The sequence below is a fragment of the Papio anubis genome, chromosome 11 (assembly GCF_008728515.1).
Source record: "Papio anubis isolate 15944 chromosome 11, Panubis1.0, whole genome shotgun sequence".
NCBI lineage: Eukaryota > Metazoa > Chordata > Mammalia > Primates > Cercopithecidae > Papio > Papio anubis.
In genome coordinates, this window is record NC_044986.1 from 70,811,439 (window position 1) to 70,826,090 (window position 14,652).

General features: G+C 38.2%; 1 protein-coding gene across 5 annotated transcripts in view; it reads left to right on the forward strand.

The window, feature by feature from the left end:
• The window catches only part of ADK (adenosine kinase), a 566,335-nt gene that overhangs the window by 40,041 nt on the left and 511,642 nt on the right, over positions 1 to 14,652 (forward strand). For all 5 annotated transcript variants that reach the window (XM_017962928.3, XM_021944000.2, XM_017962924.3 and 2 more), the window contains one exon: positions 8,164 to 8,238. In XM_017962928.3, coding sequence (XP_017818417.1) covers positions 8,164 to 8,238 — 75 coding nt within the window. The remainder of the gene's footprint in view (positions 1 to 8,163; positions 8,239 to 14,652) is intronic.

Sequence of the window (14,652 nt, forward strand, 5' to 3'; positions counted from 1 at the left end):
GCTGTTGTGTGTGTCATAGTTCATTCCTTTTTATTGCTTCTCTTTTATGGGTGTACCATAGTTTGTTTACCTATTTACCTGTTGAAGGGCATTTATTACGTTTCCAGATTTTTACCATTTTTTTTTCTTGTTCTGTTTTTGAGACGGAGTCTTGCTCTGTTGCTCAGGCTGGAGTGCGGTGGCGCGATCTTGGCTCACCACAACCTCCGCCTCCTGGGTTCAAGTGATTCTCCTGCCTCAGCCTCCCAAGTAGCTGGGATTACAGGTGCACACTACTATGCCCGGCTAATTTTTCTATTTTTGGTAGAGGCAGAGTTTCACTAGGTCAGGCTAGTCTCGAACTCCTGACCTCATGATCTGCCCTCCTCAGCCTCCCAAAGTGCTAGGATTACAGGCGTGAGGCACCGTGCCCGGCCATTTTTTTTTTTTTTTTTTTTTTAAAGAGATATGATCTTGCTCTCTCTGTCACTCAGGCCAGAGTGTATTGGCATGATTGTTGAACACTACAGTCCTCTTGGGCTTAAATAATTCTCCCATCTCAGCCTCCTGAGGAGCTAGGACTAGAGACATGCACAACTGCACCCAGCTAATTATTTTTATTTTTTGTAGAGATGAGGTCTTACTATGTTGCCCAGGCTGGTCTTGAACTCTTGGCCTCAAGTGATCCTTCCACCTCAGCCTCCCAAAGTGCTGGGATTACAGGTGTGAGCCACCGTGGCTGGCCTAGTGTTTTCCCTTTACAAATAAATCTGTTAGAGACATTTGTGTAGAGATTTCTCTGTGCACTTAAGTTTTTCTTCCACTAGGATAAATAATGTGTAGTGTGATTCTTTAATTTTTGGTGTGTCTACCTGTTTTACTAATTACTGAAAGAAGGGTGCTGAACTAAGATTATGTATTTGCCTATTTCTTTAGTTTGTAAGTATTTTAAAAAGTATTTTGAAGCCATTTTATTTGGTGTGTACATACTTTGTATTGTTATCTTTAGTATTATTATGTTTTCTTGATGATTTGACCTATTTTCATGAAATCCCTTTGTATCTGGTGATACTCTCTATTTTAAAGCTTACCTTGTCTGATATTAATATAGCCACTGTAATTTATGATTAGTGTTTTCATGGTGTGTCTTTTTGCTAACTTTTTATTTTCAAAACTTCTATGTCTTTATAAAGGTGTATATTGGGTTGCATACCTGTGATCCTAGAACCTAGGGAGGCTGAGGCAGAAGTATAGCTTAAGCCCAAGAGTTTGAGACGAGCCTGGGCAACAGAGGGAGACCCAGTCTCTACTGAAAAGAAAAAAATTAACTGGGCATGGTGGCTATAGTCCCAACTTCTTGAGAGGCTGAAGTGGGGGAGCTTGGGAGGTTGAGCCTGCAGTGAGCCGTGATTGCACCACTGCCCTCTAGCCTGGGCAACAGAACAGGAGCCTGTCTCAAAAAGAGAAAGAAACTAAAGATCAGAACCTATAATCACAGAATCACTCAAAACCCATGGAATTATCATATGCTAGCCATTGGGAATACAAATGTAAATAAGATTTCAAAAAAATCTTTACCCTTTGTTGTGTAGGTGATTAAGATCAGTTGATTAAGATAAAGTTCAAAGCAACCCCTAAAATAAACTAAAAAGTTCATCAAAGGACTTTTAGAACTGAGCAGGAGGGAATGAATAAATCTTTGGGAGGGAGGGATGCAGTGCCTTGATATACAGTACCAGGAGCCATTTTCTACATTGTTAACAGCACTCTTGAGTGGTGTTGGGGGCAACTTGTATATCTTATGTGGAAGCCCTTGGGTAGGAGTCGATCAGGAAAAATTTCCCAAGACTGGTAGCATATAGGGAATTTTAAAAAGATGAATGGGAGTTTTCCAGGCAAAGGAAGTAGGAGAAGGACTTTACAGGCAGTCTTATTCAAATAACAGTAAGGCATTATGATTAAAATAGGTTGTATATATTAGAATGGTGAGAGGTAAGGCTAAAGAATTACTGAATTTTGATCTTAACGTGCACATTTCTTCCCATTTTAACAACTCTGAAATTGGCATACATCTTACAGCTGATTGTGTTTTACATCACCATCGGAAATTGGGATTATTTTATGAATAAATGGCATCTTAGATATGATGAAATATGGTGAGTTTGAGCTAGATTCAATGTCCTTTATATTATGCTTTTGGATTTTATCCTATTAATAATCAGAAGCTAGGTAGATTTTAAGTGGAAAAATATTATGGTTAGAATTGTTTAAAATAATATGATTTTGGTGATAATGTGCAGGATTTATTGTGGCTAAAAAAATTGCTGACAATGTAGAAATTCAGGCAATGTCTGTAGAGGGCCTGGTGCTAGTGGGTATATTGTGGGAGATCCAGGTACAAGAAGTGTTTGATAAAACCAAGTTGATGTCCTTACTAATAAGATGGGGCTAGTTGATGTAGAGAGAAGAGTCACATATAAAGCTGAGGTTTCTGGATTGAAAGAGAAGGTGACTGGTGTAAACAGTTAAAGGCAGTCATTGTTAGTGTTTATTCTGGCACCATAACTAAACGTTTCTGTTAGTGAGAGGGCTAATCAACATTCAAACATTAATATATCAATAGCCAAGAAAAAATTTTCTCAGGAACTCTTACTCTAATATATATGTCAGTATAAAATTTGTTGACTGTCCAACAAAATAATAATTATAGTGTAGGTTTATGTTCGCTGCAAACCTAACTTATGAGACATTTATAAAATTGCTGACTCCCCCTCAGAAAAAAAAAAAAAAAGATTATTCAGTATCTCTCATCCTAGCATCCATTCCAAAAAAAAGATATTGCTAACATTTGGAACAAAAAGTAATCCCAGTATGGGTTAGTCATAGTTTTTGGCTATAGACTAAACCTCATCTTGTTCACATTCTAGTAGAACAAGATAAAAATAAATGCTTATTCGTATAGTATGTTCATCATTTAAGAAGGGCATAGTATTTACTGGCCTGGACACTAGTTTATATGTATTTGTATGTGAGAAACTAGCCATTATAATCTCAGTTATGTGCAGTGAAGGAGAGAGAAATGTGACATGAACAAAGTTTTATTTGCTTTTGAAAATAATGATATCTTTTTTACTTAACTTACTATTTGAAGATATCTTTTATGTGCCACTTTATTTAGTTAATTTATTTTTAAGACAGCGTCTTACTCTGTCACCCAAGGCTGGAGTGCAGTGGTGTAATCACAGCTTACTACAACCTCGACCTTCCAGGCTTAAGCGATCCTCTCACCTCAGTCTCCGTGGTAGCTGGGATTATGGGTGTGCACCACCATGCCTGGCTTGATTTTTTATATTTTTCTTTTTCTTTCTTTCTTTTCTTTTTTTTTTTTTTTTTGAGGTGGTAGCATACTCATGGCTCACAGTAGCCTCAACCTCCTGGGCTCAAGGATTCTTCCACCTCAGCCTCCCTAGTAGCTGGGGCTATAGGCACACGCCATCATGCCTGGCTAATTTTTGTAGTTTTGTAGAGATGGAGTCTTGCCATGTTGCCCAGGCTGGTCTTGAACTCCTGTGCACAGACAATGCATCCGCCTCAGCCTCCCAAAGTGCTGAGATTACAGGTGTGAGCCACTGTGCCCAGCCAATTTTTTGTAAAGGTGGGGTTTTGGCATGTTGTCCTGGCTGGCCTTGAACTCCTGGACTCAAACCATCTACCTGCCTCAGCCTCCCACAGTGCTGGGATTACAGGTGTGAGCCACCACGTCCAGCCTGTGCTAATTTAAATTCCTTTCTCCTCACTGCTTATACCAGCCACAACTTCTGCAACCAGTTTCATGCAGGCTTTGGACAATTGCAGCCTAATAGCATCATGCATCAGGGTCTGTGTTGCATACGTTCTCCACTGGGGAATTGTAGTGTTAAGATTCAGCCTAATAGCATCACTCATCAGGTTCTATGTTGCATCCGTTCTCCATTGGGGAACTGTAGTGTTAAGATTAGGCTGGGCGTGGTGGCTTATGCCTGTAATCCCAGCACTTTGGGAGGCCGAGAAGGGCAGATCACGAGGTCAAGAGATGGAAACCATCCTGGCCAACATGGTGAAACCCCATCTTTACTAAAAATACAAAAATTAGCTGGGCATAGTGGTGCATGCTGAGGCAGGAGAATCAGTTGAACCTGGGAGGCGGAGGTTGCAGTGAGCCGAGATTGCACTGTTGCATTCCAGCCTGGTGACAGAGCAAGACTCTGTCTCAAAAAAAAAAAAAAAAAAAAAAAAAAAAAATTGAGCACTAATAATCTTGTCTGTATTACAGTTTTATAATAAAAATGCATTACATATTAAACAGATTCACAAAATGAACTAATGACAATTTACATCTGTCCCTATACTTTCAGTTGTAAGTAACTATAAACCAGCCTCAAATTGAAATAAACAAAACTACCAACATATGTAATTGAAAAGTCCAGATACTTGGGTGATGAAATAACCTGTACAACAAACCCCCGTAACACAAGTTTGCCTACGTATCAGACCTGCACTTGTACCCCTGTACTTAAAAAAGCAAAGCAAAACAAAAAACAGAGAAGTTCAGATGGAGTATAGATTTCAGGTAAAGCTTAATTAGGTGGTCCAACAACTTCATTAATGACCTGGTTTCTTTCAGTTTTCGCACTCTGCTTTCTGTGGTGTCAAATTTATCCCAAGGCAGCCACCTTGAGGCCATTAGGTTTTTACGGCTTCTAGCACCTTCTTCATTTATATCTATTAGGGAAAAATATGTTCTGTATCTGAGCATCATAGAAAAAAATCTTGAGTTCATTCTGATTTTCCTGGCTTAGGTTACATGCCAGTCTCTGAACTGATCACTAAGGCTAGAGAAATATATTGGACTGATTGACTTCGGTTTTGGTTTGCCTGAGGGATCAATTCCACCAAAATTCTACTCTTGAGTGAGGAAATTTGGGGTACAAGAAGGAGGACAGCAAGGAAAAGATGACACACAATTCCAGTTTATTATAAGCATGACTTCAAATGACCTTAACTGAATTGTAATATTATTTGGGAACAAGTCAAACATTATTAACATTTAGGCCCAGAGATGGTAGATGGCTTGCTTAAGTCTCTCTACAAGCTACCTCAAGAACTGAGACTCAGACGTGAATTATTTGACTCTTGAATTGTAATTCATTCTTAGAATCAATTATTAGGCTCTCTGTAAGACTATCTTTACTGAGTTTTTAAACGGAGTATAATAAACTATTTTAGTAATGCAGTAGATGTTCAAAGGTTTGACTTCTTAGAAAGAGGTATAACAATTATATTCCTTAAAACTGAGAGGGGACAAATTGAGGGTAGAGGGATTGATGTGGGGGCAGAAGGATGCTTTTTTGTTGTTGCTGTGATGGAAATGTTCCATAGTTTTGTGGTTACATGACTCTATACATTGAACTGGATGCTTGCAAGGGGTGATAAAAAGGGCAAATGAAAATAAAAAGCCAAGTAGCCCAATAAGAGTACCCATCCTTTTTTTTTTTTTTTTTTTTTTTTTTTTTAAATAACAAGTTGTAGGAGTTTTTATTGTTTGGATAAGAATATACAAATCAGGCAGAGTAGTCCCAGTGAAATCATGGTTAGGTTTTACTGTATTTGTCTATTGATCCTTCACCTTCTAAGCACTTAAAGTACTTTCTTTTTATTAGACTTGCTTTGATCACAAATGCAGTTTAAGTGTGAATAAGTAAGTGTATTATCTTACCCTCCTCCACTCAGCTTTCTTTAAATAGAAAAGAGACAAATGTCTCTTTACTGCATATTCAGCCATAGTTGCTCAATCTATGGTGTTAATAAGAGACTGTAATTTTATCCTCTAAAAATCATTACAGATTATAATTATAGGCTATGCCTCATTCTCTTAAAAAAATCCTGGTGTGCTAGTCCATTGATATTACTCATAGTCGCCAAATGGTGAGAATGGTAACTGGTTTGGAGGCAACTGAAAGGGAGGCGGATCATCAATAAACTGGAGACCAGTAGAAAATTACACAGAGACAAATCTTATTGGATAAACTAGATGAATGTCTCCTGTTGAGACTGATCCAACAGTATTCACTGGCCCATTTCTTACTGCTAGATGAGCTTCCGTTTAAGGCATCACTTGTGGTGGAGTTCTTTTATTTGGATTGGAACCATACTGTGATCTCTTTTGGAAAACAGACTTCCTCCAAGTCTGTTAAATGTAATTTAAAATTATATCATTTCTTGTTGATTTGTTTTTGTTTTGCTTTATTTCATGTTGTAGGCATCTGAAATGAATCCTTATATATTTAACATACAAGTATATGCATGAGAAGACATGAATATAAGAAGTATAGGAAACATAAGACATGAATAAAAGTTTTAGCTAGACATTTTTAGATGAAAAAATGTGCAGTTAAATTTGTAAAAGTTACAAATTATTCTATAAAAAGTTAGCATATATTTAAATTTTTTGGATACATAATAAAAGAATTGTATCAGTTCTGATGTCCATTGTGAAGACCCTACCACAGTCATTTTTTGTCAAGGGTAGATAGGGCTCTTGCTTGGACTGTTCCAGGATGTGCCATGGGCTCTCTAATAACATTCAGGGGGGTACATGTGCAGGTTTGTTACATGGGTATTTCATGTGATACTGAAGCTTGGGTTTGTAATGATCCCCATCATCTAAGTAGTGAACACAGTACCCAATAGGTAGTTTTTCAGCTCTTACTTTCCTCTCTTCTTCCCTGATTTTGGAATCTCCAGTGTCTATTGTCCTGACATCTTTGTGTCCCTGTGTACCCAGTGTTTAGCTCCCACTTATAAGTGAAAACATGTGGTATTTGGTTTTCTGTTTCTATGTTAATTCACTTAGGATAATTCAGCTGCATCCATATTGCTGCAAAGGACATAATTTCGTTCTTTTTTATGGCTGCGTAGTATTCTATGGTGTATATGTTTTGAATGTTCTTTATCCATTCTACCATTGATGGGCACCTAGGTTGATTCCATGTCTTTGCTATTTTGAAGAGTGCTGTAATAAACATGTCTTTTTGGTAGAATGATTCTTCTTTTTTTTTTTTTTTTTAAGACACAGTCTCGCTCCATCGCCCAGGCTGGAGTGCAGTGGCACGATCTCGGCTCACTGCAGCCTCTGCCTCCCGGGTTCAAGCGATTCTCCTGCATCAGCCTCCTGAGTAGCTGGGACTACAGGCGTGTGCCACCATGCCTGGCTAATTTTTGTATTTTTAGTAGAGACAGGGTTTCACCATGTTGGCCAGGATGGTCTTGGTCACCTGACCTCATGATCCACCCACCTCGGCCTCCCAAAGTGCTAGGATTACAGGCATGAGCCACTGTGCCCGGCCTAGAATGATTCATTTTTCTTTGGGTATATACCCATAATGAGATTGCTGGGTCAGATGGTAATTATATTTTAAGTTTTTTGAGAGATCTTTAAACTTCTTTTCACAGGGGCTAAGCTAATTTGCATTCCCATCAACAGTTTGTAAGTATTACCTTTTCTCTGCAACCTCGACAACATCTGGGGTTTTTTTTTTTTTTTTGACTCTTCAATAGTAGTTATTCTGGGCTGGGCATGGTGGCTCACACCTGTAATCCCAGCATTTTGGGAGGCTAAGGCAGGTGGATCAGCTGAGGTCAGGAGTTCGAGACTAGCCTGGCCAACATGGTGAAACCCCATCTCTACTAAAAATACAAAAATTAGCCGGGCATGGTGGCAGGCACCTTTAATCCCAGCTGCTCAGGAGGCTGAGGCAGGAGAATCACTTGAACCTGGGAGGCAGAGGTTGCAGTGAGCTGAGATCATGCCATTGCACTTTGGCCTGGGCGACAAGAGCAAAACTCCGTGTCAAAAAAAAAAAAAATAAAATAAAATATATATATATAGTTATTATGATTGATGTGAGATGGTGTCTCATTGTAGTTTTGATTTGCATCTTTCTCTGATAATCATCTTTTTTTCTAAATGTCTTTATGCTACCTCTAAAATGTCCTACATATAATAGGCAAATCAAATGTTTAATAAACTGGTATGTTAGGTTTATTTTCAGGTTGAAATGAAGATAGATATTTTTATTTTGTGTACCTTTTACATATCAACTTACTTTTAGAAGTATTTCTAACTTGTATTTTGTGTTTTTTTAGAGAAAATATTCTCTTTGGAATGGGAAATCCTCTGCTTGACATCTCTGCTGTAGTGGACAAAGATTTCCTTGATAAGTAAGTATTAAACTCTTCATATGCACTATGTGGAACTTATATTTGAAGAAAAATGGATGAAAACTTTAGAAGTGACTTTATCACCGAACGTCTTCAATTAAAGGAAAACTCAGGAAATTTAAGTCTGGTAATAGCAAGTGTGCTATCATTAACTATTGAGTAACTGAGTACAATTTTCCTTGGGAAAACTTATACACATTGCAAAATTTTTACTTAAAACTTTTTTGCTTATTATTTGGAAGGAGAAAAGTTTATATAATTTACCTAATTATTTAATTCCCCAAATTTTAAACTACTGTCAGTGAACTACATCTGTAATAGTATCATAATCTACAGACATTCTACCCTGAATGTGCCCAATCTTGTTTCCTCTCAGAAGCTATAATGGGAGAAGAAAGATGATTAGAGAAGACAAGAGAATATGCAGGATATAATTCAGAGGCCATGAAGCTCTGTTGTTTCCCCTTTATTAGTAACTTCCAATGTTTCAACTTAGCTGAGAAATCAGTTTGTTTATTTACCTATTTGAGGCCATTTGGTACAAAAGTCCCCTCTTGTGTCCTTTTTCGAACTTTCTGAGGTCTCAGTTACCCATAGGACAGTATAATAAGACATTTTGAGAGAGAGATACATACCACGTCCACATAACGTTTATTACAGTATATTTTAATAATTGTTCTATTTTTAGTTAGTTGTTGTTAATCTGTTATTATGCCTAATTTATAAATGGAACTTTATCATAGTATGATGTGTAGGTATGTATGTGTAGGAAAAACATAGCATGTATGTGTGTGTGTGTATGTATATATGTATGTATATGCATATAGTTCAGTACTATCCACAGTTTCAGATACCCATGGGGCATCTTACAATGCATCTACCTCAGATAATGGGGGGACTACTATCTGGAAAATTTAAGTAGTAAAAAAGATTAATGATGAGAAAGCAAGACCCCCCCGCTCCTCACACACCCCGATTTCTGTACCCAAGAATAATTACTTTTTAAAAAATTGAGGTAAAATTTATGTCACATAAAATTGATCATTTTAACCATTATAAAGTATACAATTCAGTGACTGCCAGTATATTCACAAAGTTTTACAATCATCACCACTATCTAATTCAGGACATTTTCATCACCCCAAAATGAAATCCCATACCCATTAAGTAGTCATTCACTATTCCCTCCGCTAGCCCAGTATCCTGGGAACTACCAGTATACTTTGTTTTTCTATGAATTTGTCTATTCTGAGCATTTTATATAAATGGAACCATATAATAATATATGATCTTTTGTGTTTATATATATGACCTTTTGTGTTTGGGCTTATTTTACTTATGCTTTCAGAGTTCATCCATGTTGTAGCATGTATCAGTCCTTCATTCCTTTTAATAGTGGAATATTCCATTGTGTGGATATACCACATTTTGTTTATCCATTCATTGGTTGATAGACACTTATGTTGTTTTCATTTTTTGTCTATTAGGAACAATGCTTCTTATGAACATTTAGGTATAAGCTTTTGTGTTGGAATGTGTTTTCATTTCTCTTGGGTACACACACAGTAGTGGAACTGCTGGGTCACATGATATTTCTGTGTTTAACTTCTAGAGAAACCACCAAACTGTTTTCCAAAGCAGCTGCACTGTTTTGCATTCCTACCAGCAGTGTATAAGGGTTCCGGTTTCTCTACTGCCAAAGCTTATTTTTTACTATGAGTGGGTGTGAAATGATGTCTCTTTGTGATTTTGATTTGCGTTTTTCTAATGAAAACTTTTGATGTTAGCGTCTTTTTGTATGCTTATTGGACATTTGTATATCTTTGGGAAAATGTTGAAGCTCTCTGCCCATTTTTTAATTGGGTTGTCGTCTTTTTGTTAAGTTGTAAAAGTTATTTTTATATTCTGGATACTAGACCCTTATCAGCTAGCATATGATTTGCAAACATTTTCTCCCATTCTGGGGATTAACTTTAATTTTTTGATAGTGTCCTTTGATGCACAAAAGTTTTAAATTTTGATGATGTCCAATTTATTTTTCTTTTGTTGCTTATGCTTTGCTTTTGCTGTCATATGTAAGAATCTGTTGTTAAATCCAGGATCATAAAGATTTATGCCTGTGTTTTCTTCTAAGAGTTTTGTAGTTTAAGATCTTAGATTGAAGCATTTGATCAATTTTGAGTTAATTTTTGTATAAGGTATGAAATAAGGGTTCAACTTTATTCTTTTGCGTGCGGAAATCCAATTGTCTCAATATCATTTATTGGAGAGACTATTCTTTTCCCCATTGAGTGATCTTGATACTGTTGACAAAATCAGGTGACCATAGGTAAATTTCTGGACTCCATTCTATTCTATTGATACATATGTTTGTCCTTATGCCAGTATGACATTGGTGTTTTTGTCTATGTGTGTTTTGTTTTTTTTTGGAGATAGGGTCTTGCTCTGTCACCCAGGCTGGGGTGCAGTGGTGCAATCATAGCTCACTGAAACCTTGAACTCCTGGGTTCAAGTGATCCTTCTATTTCAGCCTCCCAAGTAACTGAGACTATATGCGTATACCACCATCCCTAGCTATTTTTAAAATTTTTTTTATATAAACGGGGTCTCCTTATGTTGCCCAGGCTGGTCTCAGACTCAAGTCTGGCTTGATCCTAGGCCCAAGTTGTCTTCCCACCTTGGCCTCCCAAAGTGCTGGGATTATAGGCATTAGCCACTGTGCCTGGCCTGTACGACACTGTGTTGATTACTGTAGCTTTGTAGTAGATTTTGAAGTCAGGAAGTGTAAGTCCTCCAACTTCGTTTTTCAAGATTATTATTATTATTATTTAATTCGAGATCCCTCATAATTCCATATGAATTTTTGGGGATAGCTTTTTCATTTCTGTAAAAAAGGCAGTTGGAATTTTGCTTGGAATTACATTGAATATATAGATAAATACACTATTAAGTCTTCCAAGTTATGAAGACAGAATGTCTTTCCATTTATTTAGGTCTTTTTTTTTTTTTTTTGAGACAGACCCTTGCTCGCCCAGGCTGGAGTGTAGCGGCACGATCTCAGCTCACTGCAACCTCCATTTCCTGGGTTGAAATGATTCTCCTGCCTCAGCCTCCTGAGTAGCTGGGATTACAGGCATGCGCCATCATGCCTGGCTAATTTTTGTATTTTTAGTAGAGATGGGGTTTCACCATGTTGGTCAGGCTTATCTCGAACTCCTGACCTTCTGATCCGCCTGCCTTGGCCTCCCAAAGTGCTGGGATTATAGGCGTGAGCCACTGCGCCCAGCCTTAGGTCTTTTTAAAGTAATTTTAGCAGTGTTTAGTAGGTTTTCAGTGCGTAAGTCTTACACTTCTTTGGTTAAATTTAATTTTATTATTTTTGATGCTATTGTAAATTGGGATTATTTTCTTTCCTTTTCTTATTGTTCATTGATAGTATATAGAAATATAAGTAATTATGGGGACAATAATTTTTTTGAAACTTTTTTTATATCCTGGGAATTACCCCTATATTTGGATAAACTCAAATGTCAAAGGGTAAGGCAAGAATTTATAAATGTGTAAATTTGACTTATGGTAATATAATAGGAAATGTGTTGGGGGCCTAGGATGAACTGGGAGATGTGTTTTATCCTAAGACATTAAGATACAAACTTTAAAACACACTTTCCCAGTCAGAAAATACTACTGTATACAGTTACATTAATGATTTTAGTTCTTTTGGTTCCTTGTACTTTTAAATAATATACTATGCTTACATTTCTTAAAATTTCTTGTTCTGTCAAATTTCAGGCTGGGCGTGGTGGCTTACACCTGTATTTCCAGCACTTTTGGAGGCTGAGGCAGGTGGATCACTTGAGGTCAGGAGTTCAAGCGTTGCCAACATGGCGAAACCCTGTGTCTACTAAAAATACCAAAAATTAGCCAGGTGTGTTGGCATGCGCCCATAGTCCCAGCTACTCGGGTGGCTGAGGCAGGAGAATTGCTTGAACCTGGGAGGCAGAGGTTGCAGTGAGCTGAAATTGCACCATTGCACTCCAGCCTGGGTGGCAGAGAGACTCTGTCTCAAAAAAAAAAAAACAAACCATATATATATATACACACACACACACACACACACACACACACACACACACACACACACACACACACACACACACATATATACACACACACCAAGCCAAAACAAAACAGATAAACCCAAATTTCAATGGAATCCATTGACTTCTCATTATGGAGAATGAGATTACTGGTGCCACTAGTCTTTCCTCTGCTACTTCTTCCATCTTTCTATCTCCTTACTTCTATTAACTGTGTTTTTAAGGTTGATGTTTTCATTCTGTCATCTATAATTGCTTTCCCAACTTTGAATACAAATTCATAGTGAAAGTTGAAAATGACTTAACCACATTAACATTATCACCTCGGAGCAGGTGCTGGGATTGAGGAGAGGCCAGGCACGGGAGCAGGCACTTCTGAGCCTGCAGGGGAAAAGGGGACTTCCCGGGCCCCAGAGAATGCAGGGATACCTAGGTCCACAGCCATGGCTGGGTGGCTGCAGCTGCACTCAGGAGGGTGGGGCTCCAGCCCTGCCAGCTTGGAAGTGGGTGTGGCTTCCACCTGTTCCCAACTTCTTTGGGCTCTGTGGAACATGCAGCCCTGGCTGCACCTCCCCTATTGGAGCCAGTGTCTTTGCAGCAGCTGCTCTAGACAGCCTGCTACTGCCATCAGTGACACTACCGGAAGCTCGAGTAACCTCTTTGTTTTACATGTTTTACTAGCAGCTGATCCTAAGTGGCTAGTTGAGGTTTTATTTTATATTTGGAAGGTTTTAATCTTTAACCTTGATTTTCAAATAAGTACCTGAAGATAGAAAACAAGTATTTGGACCCTAACAATAAAAGAGTCTTCTCTATTGTTACTCCTGGCCATTTCTTCCAAATATATTCAAAAATTTACCTTATGATATAAACCGATTGTGTTTAGCCTACATTTTGAGCCACCATTAGATAAGTACTGTGTGTGTGTGTATATATATATATATATATTTTTTCAATTTTTTATTTTTGAGATGGAGTCTTGCTCTGTCACCCAAGCTGCAGTGCAGTGGCGCAATCTCAGCTCACTACAACCTCTGCCTCCTGGGTTCAAGTGATCCTTGTGCCTCAGCTTCCTGAGTAGCTGGGACTATAGGTGTGTGCCACCACGCCTGGCTGATTTTTGCATTTTTAGTAGAGACAGGGTTTTACCATGTTGGGCAGGCTGCTCTCGAACTCCTGACCTCTGGTGATCTGCCCACCTCGGCCTCCCAAAGTGCTGGGATTACAGGCATGAGCTACCGCACCCAACCTAGATAAGTGGTATATTGCTATGGTGTGAATGATGGTATCCTCTCCAAAATTCATGTTGAAACTTATCCCCAGTGCTGCAGTATAAGAAGTGTGGCTCTTGGGGGTTGACCAAGTTATGAAGGCTCTGCTCTTATGAATGGGATTAGCACACTTGTGAAAGGACTCAAGGTTGAAGCGAGAGCTCTCCTGCCTTTACATTCCTTCTGCCATGTGAGGACACAGTGTTCCTCCCCTCTGGAGGATGCAGCAACAAGGTGCCATCTTGGAAGCAGAGAAAAGCCTCACCAGACACCAGTCTTGCCGGTGCCTTAACCTCGGGTTTCCCAGCCTCCAGGAATGTGAGAAATAAATTTCTATTGTTTACAAATTACCCCAAACAAAATAAGAAAAATAAAACAACAACAACAAAACATAAGAAAATAAATAAATAAATAAATAGCCTGGTCTGGTATTTTTGTTATAGCAGCACAAGGGGACTAAGATATATACCAAATGAATGAGATATATACTGATTAGTATCTTACACTATGAAAGTGAGTTCTAATTGTCAAAATTCATTTGATAAAATATTTTTCTGATTCTGATTTTTTTTTTTTTTTTTTTTTTAGAGACAAGGTTTCTGTTTCCCAGTCTGGAGTGCAGTAGCACAATCATAGCCTACTCACTGCAGCCTCAAATTCCTGTCCCTCCCACCTAAAAAAGAATTGAAAATTATTGGGAACACCTGTGGCAGAAAGTACATGATTGAAAAGAATCTTTTCTAGTAAACTGTAGGGACACAGTGGACATGAGGGGATAGGAAATGTGGAACATATGAATACCTCCAGATGAGCCCTGGTCTGTAATTATGGAGATATGTATTAATAGGGATGAAAAAGGCAAGGAAGGAATGTGTAAGGTAGGTTTGCCTTGGTTTTTCCTGACACTAGATAAATATCATGAAAGTAAGAGGATTGAGAGAAGTAATGAAATGGTAATTGAGAAAAGAAAACCATCAATAAAAATGAAAATACTCAGTTTTGGCTGGGTGTGGTGGCTCACACCTGTAATCCCAGCACTTTGG